The sequence below is a fragment of the Staurois parvus genome, unplaced genomic scaffold, assembly GCF_062004578.1.
Source record: "Staurois parvus isolate SC_StPar_1 unplaced genomic scaffold, SC_StPar_1.0 ptg001058l, whole genome shotgun sequence".
Classification (NCBI taxonomy): Eukaryota; Metazoa; Chordata; class Amphibia; order Anura; family Ranidae; genus Staurois; species Staurois parvus.
This window is the reverse complement of record NW_028318854.1, coordinates 216,132-230,258: the sequence shown is the minus strand read 5'-3', so window position 1 is coordinate 230,258 and position 14,127 is coordinate 216,132. Positions and strand designations below refer to the sequence as shown.

General features: G+C 40.2%; 1 protein-coding gene across 4 annotated transcripts in view; it reads right to left on the bottom strand.

Moving 5' to 3' along the window:
- The window catches only part of RYR1 (ryanodine receptor 1), a 255,817-nt gene that overhangs the window by 177,615 nt on the left and 64,075 nt on the right, over positions 1-14,127 (bottom strand). For all 4 annotated transcript variants that reach the window (XM_089658190.1, XM_089658192.1, XM_089658191.1 and 1 more), the window contains exons 2-3: positions 8,799-8,918; positions 7,782-7,886 (exon numbers count right to left, since the gene is read on the bottom strand). In XM_089658190.1, coding sequence (XP_089514316.1) covers positions 7,782-7,886; positions 8,799-8,918 — 225 coding nt within the window. The remainder of the gene's footprint in view (positions 1-7,781; positions 7,887-8,798; positions 8,919-14,127) is intronic.

Below are 14,127 nucleotides of genomic sequence, written 5' to 3'. Positions count from 1 at the left end.
CGCGACCCCTTTGGGGGTCAAACGACCCTTTCACAGGGGTCCCCTAAGACCATCAGAAAACACATATTTCCGATGTGTAAAGAGCAGCTACTGTGTAGAAAGCAGCTGCTTTGTTGAAAGCAGCTACTCTGTTAAAAGCAGCTACTGTGTTGAAAGCAGCAGTATTGGAGGTAAAACGACACTCATGAATTATAATTACTGGGTAAATAATTTTATGGTTGGGGGTCACCACAACACGAGGAACTGTATTAAAGGGTCACGGCATTAGGAAGGTTGAGAACCACTGATCTAAACCATTCCATTGTAGCTCTGGCTGTATGTTTAGGGTTGTTGTCCTGCTGGAAGGTGAACCTCCGCCCCAGTCTCAAGTGTTTTGCAGACTCTAACAGATTTTCTTCTAAGGTTGCCCTGTATTTGGCTCCATCCATCTTCCCATCAACTCTGACCAGCTTCCCTGTCCCTGCTGATGAAAAGCATCCCTACAACATGATGCTGCCACCACCATGTTTCACGGTGGGGATGGTGTGTTTCCGCAACAGATTGCGTTTTGCTTTAAGGCCAAAAATTTTGGTCTCCTCTGACCAGAGCACCTTCTTCTACATGTTTGCAGTGTCCCCGACAAGGCTTCTCACAAATGGGGCTTCTTATGGATTTCTTTCAACAATAGCTTTCTTCTTGCCAGTCTTCCATAAAGGCCAGATTTGTGGAGTGCATGACTAATAGGTGTCCTGTGGACAGATTCTCCCACCTGAGCTGTGGATCTCTGAAACTCCTAGAGTTACCATGGGCCTCTTGGCTGCTTCTCTGATTATTGCTCTCCTTGCCCGGCCTGTCAGTTTAGGTGGACAGCCATGTCTTGGTAGGTTTGCAGTTGTGCCATACTCCTTCCATTTTGGGATGATATATTGAACAGTGCTCTGTGAGATGTTTAAAGCTTGGGATATTTTTTTATGACCTAAGCTTGCTTTAACCTTCTCCACAACTTTATCCCTGACCTGTCTGGTGTGTTCCTTGGCCTTCATGATGCTGTTTGTTTACTAATGTTCTCTGACAAACCTCTGAGGGCTTCACAGAACAGCTGTATTTATACTGAGATTAAATTACACATCGGTAGTCTCTATTTACTAATTAAGTGACTTCTGAAGGCAATTTATTCCACTAGATTTTAGTTAGGGGTACTAGAGTAAAAGGGGCTGAATACAAATGCATGCCATACTTTTCAGATATTTATTTGTAAAAAATTTTGAAAACCATTTATCATTTTCCTTCCACTTCACAATTATGTGCCACTTTCTGTTGGTCTATCACAAAGAATCCCAATAAAATACATTTAGGTTTTTAGTTGTAACATGACAAAATGTGGAACATTTCAAGGGCTATGAGTACTTTTTCAAGGCACTGTAGGATTTACCAAAATTGTGCACTGAATGGGCTTACCTAAAGAATCTGCTTAGTTTTGATACAATCAGGAGATTGTACAATCAGGCCCTAAGGCTGCTTATAGACAAATGCATCACAGATAGAAACAAACTAAAAGACTTCTGCTTTTATTAGCATGTGCTTATGAAATTAACATTTGTTAATGCTCACCTATACTTAGAGCTATGTTAACAGCATTGTTGGCACACATAACACAGTAACAGGATTTACCTGTACTTACTATATACCTTTACTGGCAAAAAGAAAGCATCAGGCTCCTTCCAATGCTGAGCTAAAAGCTTCAGGAAAAGTTCAGCCATTCGTAGCTTTGATCTACTCACTGAGCACATAACCAGATACCTAGAGATTTGGTAAGGTGTAGGGATTTGGTAAGGTGACCAACACTGGAGGGTCTGAGGCTGCTTTTTTTGCAGAAAATGTATCTTAGCCATTCAAATACTCTATTTATCCTTACCACCAAGACTGTTAACATAAGTCTGCTTTAAGACCTGCATTGCCAACATGTCATAAGTGAATTACTTGATTTAACAAAATCATTTATGCCCACCCCATTCCAGAGGAACAGCTAGAGCAGTCCTCATTGTTCCTCTAAGAGAGAAGACATTGAGGGTCTTGTGATTAAAACTGACTGAAAAAAGAACTGTACGGTGCAAGCACTAATCAGAAGCAATTTTTCATTATTCCACACTGCTCTGAGGACATAAAAAAGGTAAAATCTGACTGGCTATATTAAACTATGAGAACAGCTTTTGCATCTGAAAATTTTGACCCTGATCAGTTGTGTGCCAATTAGATGTAAAGATTACAATGTAAAGTAAAATCATGAATAATTTATTGGAACAATGAAGACTGCTACTATTCAGCACAGCAGAACATTTGTCCCCCACCCCAACCCCTTGCAAGCTGGAGTCCATATTTAGAAATTCCAAGGTCTTCGGCAACTTGGTAAACACCTGTTAGAAAGGAGGTCTGGTTTGTACCATGCAGTGGAGGAAGGAAAGTGAAGGAATCATAAAACAGGAGTCAATGGAGGAAAAAAACACCTAGTTTTTGTAAGATGTCAGGTCAACAGACGAGGACAAATGTAAACACTTTGGCACACAGGCTGCAAAACAACGAGACCAGCAGACATGGAGTTGGTAAGGTCAACTGTTGGAACCATATCACTCACTAGATCTTTATACAGCTAACAAACTAAGGAGGTTTGGATAATTTTTGTGGCTAGGAATGTCTGAACAGCTGCTACCTTAAACAGCGTCATGTACCGTATCTATCACCTAGAAAAAAAAATATTCCTGTTTTTTTTTTTACTTAAAAAACTATAGATAAAACTGGTGTCCAATTTTTCAAAAGACTTGATACATGTGACTCTGTAGGCTCAAAGTGTACATATAGTTTTCACTTGGGCTTTTGTTTAAGTATAATTACTTTTTTTTTTTCATAGCATAGGGAAGTGTTCATATGGGTGTAAGTTTATATATTTGCTCCTATTTGTCTTGTTGGTTGATTTCCCTTCCCGTTCCTATCCTGGAGACTCAACAGGAAGTGAGGGGAAATTTCTACAAAGTAAAGCTGGGTGCACACAGTTTTTTTTTTCATTCAAGCAGCGGATTGAACGACAAAAAAAAAAAACATCCACACGAGCGAGATGGATGCTGGCAATCCACCTGCTGCGCTATTGTATTCTGACAGAAGTACTCTTATGGTGCCCATACACTAGACAGAAAAACGTTTGAAAATCTGTCATTTGGACAGTCTCATTTTTCGTGCAGTAATGGGCACAAATGGAAAATTGTTTTTGAACCAAACAAATTGAAGAAAATGTTTGGAACACTTCTGCCAAATGGACAATAAAGGTTAATGTGTTTCTCGACTGTTACAACTCAAACTGTTCGTACTGCTCATATGTGACAAAACAAACAAAAAAAAGATTAATTTATGTCATTTCATTGATCAATTTATGGTTCGAAAATTGGTCATTACATGACGGCAATTTTACTCACGATTGTGTGTTTGTTTTTCGACAACGTGTTTGAATGGTAATTTGGCTAGCATTGCACTGTCAGAATACACTGATCATGTCTGCAGCTGATTGACTGCAAGCTGCTGATCAAAGGACATTTTCCAAAAGGACTGTATGACAGAAGCCAATCTAATGATCAGCTTCTGTTAAACTGGGAAGGCAACACACAGATTGGAATTCAACCGGTCCCAGCTGAACCGGCTGATTTTAAATCCGTGTGTAGCCAACTTTATTTAGATAGTTGCCACAAGAGCAGATGTCCCAAGTGAAAGATGTGTCCTCACCCATCTGTTTTTAGATAACTTTGGCTTTTCCATCACTTGCTGCCTAATGGTTTGACACTGTTCCTTGTAACAGTGAAGCTGCCTAATAATTAAACTTTGTCTCCTTGCTATTAAAAGTAGCCTGTCAGGGTGGAAATATAACACTGCCATTGTTGAGGCAATGAAAGGTTAGCGGTCATCTGCATTCAGATAATTGATATCAAGCAGTTGACAAATATCAGGCTTCAGGTGAATTTCCCCTCTCCAGCTTATGTGTCAGGCTCCAGCCAAGTAACTAAAGCTAAACAGACCTCCTGTAACCACGATTCATGACAATAGCAGCATTATAGATGTTAATGATGCATAACGATGACGTCCTTCAACTATAAAATTACTTCAGGATCTAAAGGCCAATGGATAAATGCCTCATTCAAGGTAATCTGGCCTAAATATTGTTGCAGGAATAAAACGGATTTGTGTTTCATTATATAATTAATAAATTATATTATGTGCGACTAGTTGTCTTTAATCTTTACATTGAAAGAACATCTGAGTTCCGAAAAGAACCACACGATGAGGGCCAGTCTATTTCTAGAGTGATTTTAAGACAGCTGATTTGAAATCCGAGTGCAGAAGAATCTCCGCACTGTGTAAAAGAGGAGCTTGGTCACAGAATCTCTCCTAAGGATTTGCTCCATCATGAATTTTAGTGTCATTGTGAGCCCCAGAGTTAGCAGAATGGATATAATGTATTACTGAGACTAAAGGCGGGAGCTGACAGGGTGGCAATGGAGGCTGGAGGCAAAGGGAGATAAGGAACAAAGTTTACAACTTGGAAAGTCCCTGTCTTGAGTATGGAGTGATGAGGTTCCACCAGCAAACAAAAGAAGGGGACAGGAAATCACAGGAGGGATCAGAGCAAGGCCACAAAACATACCCACTTATCCAAATTGGGCGCCTAGCATGAAGACCAAAAAAAAAAAGCCAAAACAAAAGACAAAAGATATTATGTCACAAACAGCTCAGCAAGGCAGCTTCATAGAATCTGACATTCTGAGACAATCTGAACAACAAGACATTTTGCATCCTGCACTGACTAGGTCAAATGAGGACGAAACACACTGTCTATACATACATGGACATTCTGGTGTCATGCTTCAGAAACCTCAAGTATAAACCACTCACTAAAATGATGGTTAAGTGAATGCCACTTTTTAGAAAATAGATGTATTGGCACTTCTAGCCTGCCCATGATTCACTTAGGCTTGGCTTTGGTAACTGAAGGGCAGGGCAGGCTGTAGGACTCATTGAACCTGTGCTGTATTGCTGCTATTGATGAAGACAAGTTGACTAGGTGTGGTCAGGGTTTTGGGTACTCAAGTGCTCATCTACACAGGTAGATATGTGCCATACACAACAGAATCATTCCAAGGACCAGCAACAACTCAAAAAGTAGGAAGCAAACTTATTTTAAATATACCCACGTTTCTTATAGCTTTCCCATAATCCCTTACAGCTAGCTCAAAGAATGCTTTCAAATGCAGGCTTACTTTTTAGTAAACTTTTTGCTACCCCCGCTGTCCAAAAGCTAACCTACTTTAGCTGTCAACCCAGCTGCTTACTTACTTACATAGCACCAATGAGGTCTCCTCTTGTGTTTACAGTATGTCAAATTAAAATCTTCAGCAATGGATGACATGGGGAGAACCATGAACTGAGGATATCTCATATAAAGTCTCAAGTCTTTGAGGACCAAGGGAAGTATTTGTCCCATGTTTTTAATTGCGTGTATCATATGATTAAGAACTTAAAATACTTTCTTTTTTTTTTGTTTGAGTCAAAATATTAGTTCTTTTCAACAAATGGATCTAGCTTTTTGCCAATTATTTCATGAAATGGCTTAGTTGCAGCAACTGAAGTGTACAAACTTTAAAAACAAAAAACTGATTCTTTTGGCATTCCGTAATCTTATGGTCCTGAAAGGGTTAAGGGACATAGGCCAGGGAATGATGAACAGTATATACAGTAAATGGACAGACTGTAAACAATGGAGGAGGCCACAGCAGCACTAAGGAAATAAGTGGTTAGGCATTTGGCTTGGGGGTATATGGGGTCTGGAGTTGGGTTATCAGATATTTAGCTTTAAGTACTATAGAACTGTCCTCTTTTTTGCTGGTCACTTTTAAAGGAAATAGGAATGGCTTTTGGTCAAGACATTTTAACACTCATGTCTTACACCTTTTTTTAAATACAAAATATTGTTTTACTAATAAAGTTTTGATATAGGGTCCCATCAAGAATTGCTTTACAGAGCATTCTGGATTTTCTAAAGAGTGCATCTGTAGCTTCGCCCTTAGTGTCTGTCTCTCTCTTATTAAAACTCCACATACAGCAGAGAAAAAGGGAGACTCATTCTGATGCTTTTGTGTAATTTAGGCTTCAGCTATTCAACACTTTGAATGACAGGCAAGCATCCTTAAAGCAGTTAAAGCTAGCCTGGTGAACACGTAAAGGAGAGCCTAGTGCTCCACTTAGTGGCTAGTAATAGCAAATGTGAAATAATGATATGCATTATTTCATATTTACCTGATTAAAAAAGAAAAAAATTTAAACATTTTTCTTTTTTTTATTCCTACACATAGTAAATAAAGAAAATATAAAGAAATATATCAAGCATTTCCTGTAAACGCTAGACGCTAGCCAGTGATTTTGTGCATACAACATTCCTCTCTCAAATGTAAAACCTTCGGATGTAATGTTTCCTGTAAAGTGCAATGTGGGCAGAGCAAGGGCAACCTGTGGCCCATGCAGAGCAACACAACAGGTTTGCTTTATTGATGGTGCCTGCAGCCAATCTATTTGGCCATTGAAAGTAAAGTGAGCTAGCTTTGTGTAGTCTCATAGATACAGCTTGGAGCTTATAGAGGCTAAGGGTTCTCTCTGATTCTCTTTGGAAGCACCAAGTATCCAATCCTGACAGCTTGGGGAGTGGAGGAAATGCAAGTATTGCCTGCTGGTAGGATCACCAATAAAGTGATAATAAACCCTTTCATATGCGCACTGAAGTGACTAGCCTCAAATCATACAAATCCTCCCACATAAGTTGTATTGGTTTATTTGCAGTCTTCTCTCCTTCGCAGTCTTCTCTCCTTCACAGTCTCTCAAAGTACACAAATTACATGTTATTTCTCAGCTTCCAGGTGGCAAGGGGTGGGATCTGATGTTACACAGCACAGAGCAGAGAGCAAAGTATAATCTGACACCTGAGTGGAGGGATTGGACATACCCCATTCTACACAGCCTCACTGGGAAACATGTACATCTGAGGCTGTCAATCACCTGCTGTGTGCTAGAGGGGAGGGGACCATCATGTATTGCAGATTGCCTGGTGTTGGAAAAAACTGTTTGAAGTGAGAGATGTAGATTGCAGAGAAAGGAGAGAGCAGCCAGGATCCACATTATAGACTGAGGCAAGTACACTTGATATGAGCATATGCTTTGTTCAGTTTTCATTTTAGAGGTTTACAACCATTTTAAAGTAAACCTGATGCTCTGCTCTGCATGTACACAGCACAAGCTGGGGAATTCCTGGCCTGTGGGATGGGGGTTCCCACAGAACCAGAATACGTTTCCCAGAAGATTATAGACAACAATATGTAGGCATCAGTGGCATCAGATCTGCTGACTAGTACAGTTGTTTTCTTTTAAAAGCAAAGTTTATGAAATTTGGCAAGCAGACTATAGGTGCAGTACAATAGTCATGATTAAAATTTTCAAGCATCTAAACTTTCTTGACAATGAACAAACAATACACAAAGGAAAAAAACATAAAAAGAGAAAGAAGAAAGATACTACATATCTGTAATAGGAAACCTGGTGATACAAAAATGTAAGTTTAGTGAACAACTTAATTCCATGAAGACTTCCTAGAAGGATTTGTAGCAGTGGAGCAAAGTTTGGATTTGGTGCAACAGCAAAGCCAGTATGACAACCAACAAACGGAAGGCAAACATGATGCAAGATGTAGGCCAGGCAAAGGAATTCATGAACCATACCTCACTTCCCATCTCCACCGTATTTGCCAGCATTTCCTGCAGGGCTCGAACTGATAGAGACTGCTCCAGAATAAAGCAGCAAATAGCAAGATCTGGAGGTACATTCTAGAAGAAGAGATACACATAGGCATGTTATGTAAAGGAAACTGGCAATGTAAAAGAGAAGCAGTATAGAAAATAAGGCAGGAAAACTTTAAATAACAGCCAAAAAGACAAGAAAAATATATATATATACTGTATATAAAATAACTTCCATAGATAGCTAAGATTAATATAATAAAAATCATGATTTTCATCATTTTTAAATCTTGGCTCCAGACAATATTTTTTTTTCATTTTGGGTTTTGGTTTCTTTTTCTTTGTCTCTGTGGGAGAGATTTCCAATCAGTTTCTGTCCTGACAGTGAGAGAAAATGAAAACAAATCTCTCCAAAAGGAACACAGATGAAATAAAAAACAGGATCTAGTTCCTCTCTGTACCAAAATTACATAAGCTTTGCCCGAAAATGGGCTTTAACCCTTTTACTGACACAGATGTAAGGCTTACGTGGGTGTATGGCTTACAGATGTAAGGCTTATGTGGGTGGGTGGCTTACGTAGTTCTTCCCTGTACCAAAATTAAATAAGCTTTGCCCAAAAATGAGATTTAACCTTTTTACTGACACAGATGTAAGGCTTTCATGGGTGGCAGTAGGGGGGTTTCATACACTCTTGGCTTCTGTCCCACCGACAGGTTTGAGACCCACATGGCCGGTGTTATCAGGTGAAGGTAAGGGAAATCATCTCTTCATTGATCTCCCCTAGCTGCAAAAACCCCATAAGCAATGGTTAATGTCACTTCCGGTTTCAGGTGTCACTTTCCCTGGCTGCTGTGGCATGGGAAGAAGCTTATGGAGTGCAATCTGTGTTCCATTAGCTTCAATGACGGGAAGATAAGACATGCAAAAACCGTTCTGACAGCACAAAGAGTTAAATCAGATTTTTTTAAACCATTGCAGTCATTGGATAATAATGTTACCTGAGCATTGGACGTTGATTCCAGGAAGCAGAGGCGATTGCCGAAGCCTTCCACTCCCATGCACATCTTAAGGTTTTCTTTTCGGATTGTAGCACTGCATTGTAGGACCACCACATCCTCCTATTAATTAGACATGAACAAAAATTATAAGAGTTGAACTTGCAAAAACATAACATCATCTATCAATAGATAGTTCACCGTAAGCAAACAACTAAGCCCACCATCAGAACAGAGATGAAGCTTTGGTGGTGCCCTGCACTGAGAGGGAGGAAACTCCAGGCTCATCGTGGAGCTCCCACACTGTTAGTTGCTGTTAGAAGCAGTGTTGCAGAGTGTCAATCAACAGATACTAGAAATGTAGCTTTGTTGCAATACTTTTTATTATTTATTAAAGAAGATTAAAGACTGCACATGTTTCTTACATTACATTTGGTATACCCACCCCAAAGATTTCCACTATGCAGCTAGTATATGTATGTCTTCAACTCTCCATCTATTTTTTAAAGGGAATCTGTCAGGAGGGAGATGTGGGAGCAGACCTTACATACTGGGGACCTAATAGCTGATATTCAAATGCATTTTTTTATGTTAGTGTTTCGTCATGAAGAAAAGAAAGATAAAGGACACAGATGGAACAATCATCTGAACCTTATATTTCTCATTGAATGGATTCCCTTTAAGCTGATGTAGACATAAAATTGCCCAAGAAAAGGAATGGAATATAATAGTAATATGGAGGAAAGGGAAGCAAAAGGAAACGCTAAAGGAAAGCAAGGCAATATTGAGATGAAAGGAAAGGAAGAGTTAAGTAAGAGAGTTGAGAGGAAAAGAAAGGGAAAGAAAGCAAAAGAAAAGATGAAGAAAGGAGTGAGTGAAAAAGGGGAAAGGATACAGTGAAATGGAAAAAGGATTCAGTGAAAAAGAAGAAGGTAAGCAAAAGGAAAATAAGAATGAAAAGAGGAATGAAAAGGAAAAGGAAAAGGGGAAAGGAAAGTAAAAAGGAAAAAGGGAAGGGAAGAGGAAAAGGGAGAAGAAAGGAAATGAAGAGGAAAGCAATGGAACAGAAGGAGGACTTAAGGAAGAGAAAAGAGAAAGGAAAGGAAAGGAAAGGGGAATTAAAGAAAAGAAAGAGAAAAGGAATAGAGAGGAAAGTGGAAAAAATTAAGAGGCAATTTAAAAAGAAGAGGGAAGGAAAGAGGAAAGGAAAAAGAAAGTAAAGGGGAAAAAGGAAAGAGAATGGAAAGGAAGAAGAAAGCAATGTAAAGGAATGATGACTAAAAGAAGAGACAAGGAAAGAGAAAGGAAGAGGGAATTAAAGAAAAGAAAAAAGGGATAAAGAGGAAGGAGGACTAAAGGATAAGGTGAGTAAAAAGAGGAGAAAGGGAAGAGGTAATTAAAGAAAAGGAAAGGAAAGAAGAAAAAAGGAAAGCAAAGGGAGTGGAAAAGAAAGAAAACGGAAAGGAAAGGAAAAGGAAAAGGAAAAGGAAAAAGGAAAAGGAAAAGGAAAAGGAAAAAGGAAGGAAAAAAAGGAAAGGGAGAGGAGGGGATCAAACAGAGGTGAAAAGAGAGGAATGAGGATTTAAGTAAAAGGTAAGTAATAGGGAGGAACAGAGGAAAAATTGAAAGAAAAGAGAGAAGAAAGGAAAAGGGAAGGAAAGGAAGAGGAAAAGTTAGGAACCTGAGACAAGGGCATTTTGGAAGAATCATATCTAACAAATGCCCTACATTTCCAAAATACAGCACACATTTTGAGGAGTTATCTCTTGCAATACCTGTCCTTGGAAATCTTCCTAGCTTCCAGTAATGACCAATGTATAAGAAAATCAGTAGTATTATGAATGTTCGCTTCAGGTTTCTAATCTGTTTCATGGCCTTTTTAAATTTTATTTAGAAATTAAAAAGTAATGCATGCAGGCACCTTGAGTCTTAATTTGCTGCCGAGAGCAAGAAGGGAGCTGTGGCAGGAGCAAAGGCTACAGTGGTAGCGTGATTATATATAAGAATTACTACTAATCCTGTACATTATACTGGCATGGCAGCATTCACAAACATATCACTGTTCATTTTTATGCCTGCAATAGCTGTCAGGACTTATGTTAGCACTCAGTAGTGATATAATTCTAGTCCAGTTCTCATGATAATTATGACTCATTTAAGTCATTGCTTATCCTGGTTTAACAGTACAGTACTTTGAGGTATCCACCCAACATATTCAACATCTACTAATAGCAAAGCTGTCAAGCTTTGGCTGACAAAAAACTTCACATGGACACAACATCATTTATACAAATTCCCTGAAGGATTAACTGTCTGCTGGCATATAGAAGCAAATCAGATTCAAACCTACACCGGAAATTATGTATTATTTAAAAAAGTAGTATGGAATTGAAAGAAAAGTTCTCGGGTGTGCTCAGAGCACAGAGCAGTGACTATCAGTCACCACTCTATGCTTTGTCCCTCCAGCTCTCACAGGAGAACTGGGCTGTGGGGGGGGGGGGGAGCAGCTGGCTCAAGCTCTTGGCGACGCACTATGAGACCGAGACATCAAGCTTTTGCTGGCAGCTTAAAACAGGTCACAGGAGTGCAGAAATAAGTGTACTTCTATGATCCCCAGGAGAAGTATGATGAAAGAGCATTGGCCCTACTTCTCCTATAACACAGGGCACACCCATGACATTGATTTTGTAGACTTTTCTGAGTTTTCTAAGGATAGAGAATAGCAGTAGCCTTTTGTTATCTTCTCTCACTAATTGACTTTCCATATGGCCCTGTCTTAAAAAAGCAGGATGGAGGAGGGGTGGAGTTACTCCTCATAGGGTGCCCATGCGTGGATTGAAATGCAGCTGGTTCAGCAGGGACCAGATAAATTTCAGTCCAGGTATGGGTAGGATGGTTGTACAAAAGTCAATCTACCCATCCACTTCTGTACAACGGGCCTGTCAGGTTTCTTCTGAATTATTAATGCTGCCAGCCATTGCAGTCTCCATGCCATCAGGACATAATAGCTCAATGTAGACATGTGCGGTTTGTTTTGTTCATAATTCGGACAATTTTTTCAATATTCATAGATTTGGATGTATCCCTGATCCTTTCATACAAACAAAGAACATGTGGCCCTTGAGCAGGATATTCTGTTCATTCCCAATTGACAGTTGGCTCTGCCTTTTACCTAGTGGCTGAGAGCCGGAGAAAGCTGCTCCACGCACCCAGCCCAGCACTCCAGTGAGTGCTTGAGGGTAGAGCAAAAAGTGGTGACTGACAGTCATTGCACTCCTCTCTGAGCAGACAAAGAACTGAGTGATCATTGGTCATGTGATGATTCAGTTCTCTGCCTTTGGAGCCGACTTAGGACAGCTGCAGCATGGAGGAGGGTCTGTATATATTTTTTAATCCCATCCTTCTCCTTTAAATGACAATTATATGCAGGTCTGGTTTTTCTCTACTACAACCAATACTCAAAAATTGAAGTTGTGCTATTTTTTAAGGAACAAGGCTTTTTTCAGCTGGAACTTGGTGGAACTCAGTTATACCACCTCTGGCTCAGGCCCTCTGCTCCCTCCTCACTACTATCACTTGTAAACGCAGCTGTCTGGCTTCTGTGTTTACAAGTGAAAGCTTGTCTCCCAAAGGCTCCCACAGATCTGATCTCTGAGCAGCTCCCACTGAGTGCAGGATGGGGACAAGGGAGATGTCACAGTGTCCGTAGAGGTACTAGAGACGTCTGGGTGCTTCAGCTTAATACAGTAACAAAAGTAAAACATATGGAAGACAGTGGAGCTTTTAAAAAAGGGGGAGGCAGTAGGGGGAGGGGGGTGTAGCATGCAGAGTTCAGAGCTGATGAGGGATGAACGAGAGATGTGGATGGGGGATGCAGAGGAAAGCAGCTGTGGAAGAAGGCTGAACTCTGTATACAGCACACCCCTGAAATCTGCACTCTGTATGTAGCACCCCCCTCCCCCCAAACTCTGCACTCTATACGTACAGTGCCTTGAAAAAGTATTCCTACCCCTTGAAATGGTCCACATTTTGTCATGTTACAACCAAAAATGTAAATGTAGTTTATTGGGATTTTATGTGTTAGACCAGCCTTTCTCAACCAGGGAGCCCAGGCACCCTGGGGTGTCTTGACGTTTCTTCAGGGGTGCATTGGAAAAATGTCTAAAAATTGCCCAAAACCTGTATACAAGCCAGTGGGTAGAACAAGCCTATCTTTTAGTTACACAAAGCCACAGGTTTTCATTGCGCACCATTACGACCTTCTAGCTGCTGGCGTCCTGACAACCAATGACATCATCAGATAAGGAGGATGTCGTCTGCCTGCACAGCATCCTAGTTTGACCTTCCCCTGCCTCTCTCCATCAGTGCTAGCATTACATTAACTCAGTGATGGAGAAAAACTGAGGAAGAGGAGAGAAACACTGGAATACTACTCAGTACCAGTGTGCAAAAGTGTATTTGCTTTGGAAGAATAAATCACCTCTAATGTTGGGTGTTCTATATATGTGGACGTTGCTGCGTTATACAAAACTATTAGAATAGTTTTTCACATTTTAGAATGGGGTGCCCTTTTGAAATTATGGATAGTCGAGGCACCCCATTTTAGAATGGGGTGCCTCAAGACTGTCCATAATTTTAAAGGATGCCTCGGGACCGTCTATAATTTTAAAGGTTGCTTTGACTGAAAAAAGGTTGAGAAACACTGTGCTAGACCAACACAAAGTGGCACAAAACTGTGAAGTGGAAGGAAAATGATAAATGGTTTTCAAATGTTTTTACAAATAAATATCTGAAAAGTGTGGCGTGCATTTGTATTCATCCCCCTTTATTCTGATACCCCTAACTAAAATCTAGTGGAACCAATTGCCTTCAGAAGTCACCCAATTAGTAAATAGAGTCCAACTGTGTGTAATGTAATCTCAGTATAAATACAGTTGTTCTGTGAAGCCCTCAGAGGTTTGTTAGAGAGTATTAGTGAACAAACAGCATCATGAAGGCCAAGGAACACACCCGACAGGTCAGGGATAAAGTTGTGGAGAAGTTTAAAGCCGGGTTAGGTTATAAACAAATAACCCAAGCTTTGAACATCTCACAGAGCACTGTTCAATCCATCAACTGAAAATAGAAAGACTATAGCACAATTGAAACCTACCATGACATGGTAACACATAAACTGACAGGCCAGGTAATCAGAGAAGCAGCCAAGAGGCCCATGGTAACTCTGGAACAGCTGCAGAGATCCACAGCTCAGGTGGGAGAATCTGTCCACAGGACAAATATTAGTCATGCACTCCACAAATCTGGCCTTTCTGGAAGAGTGGCAAGAAAAAAG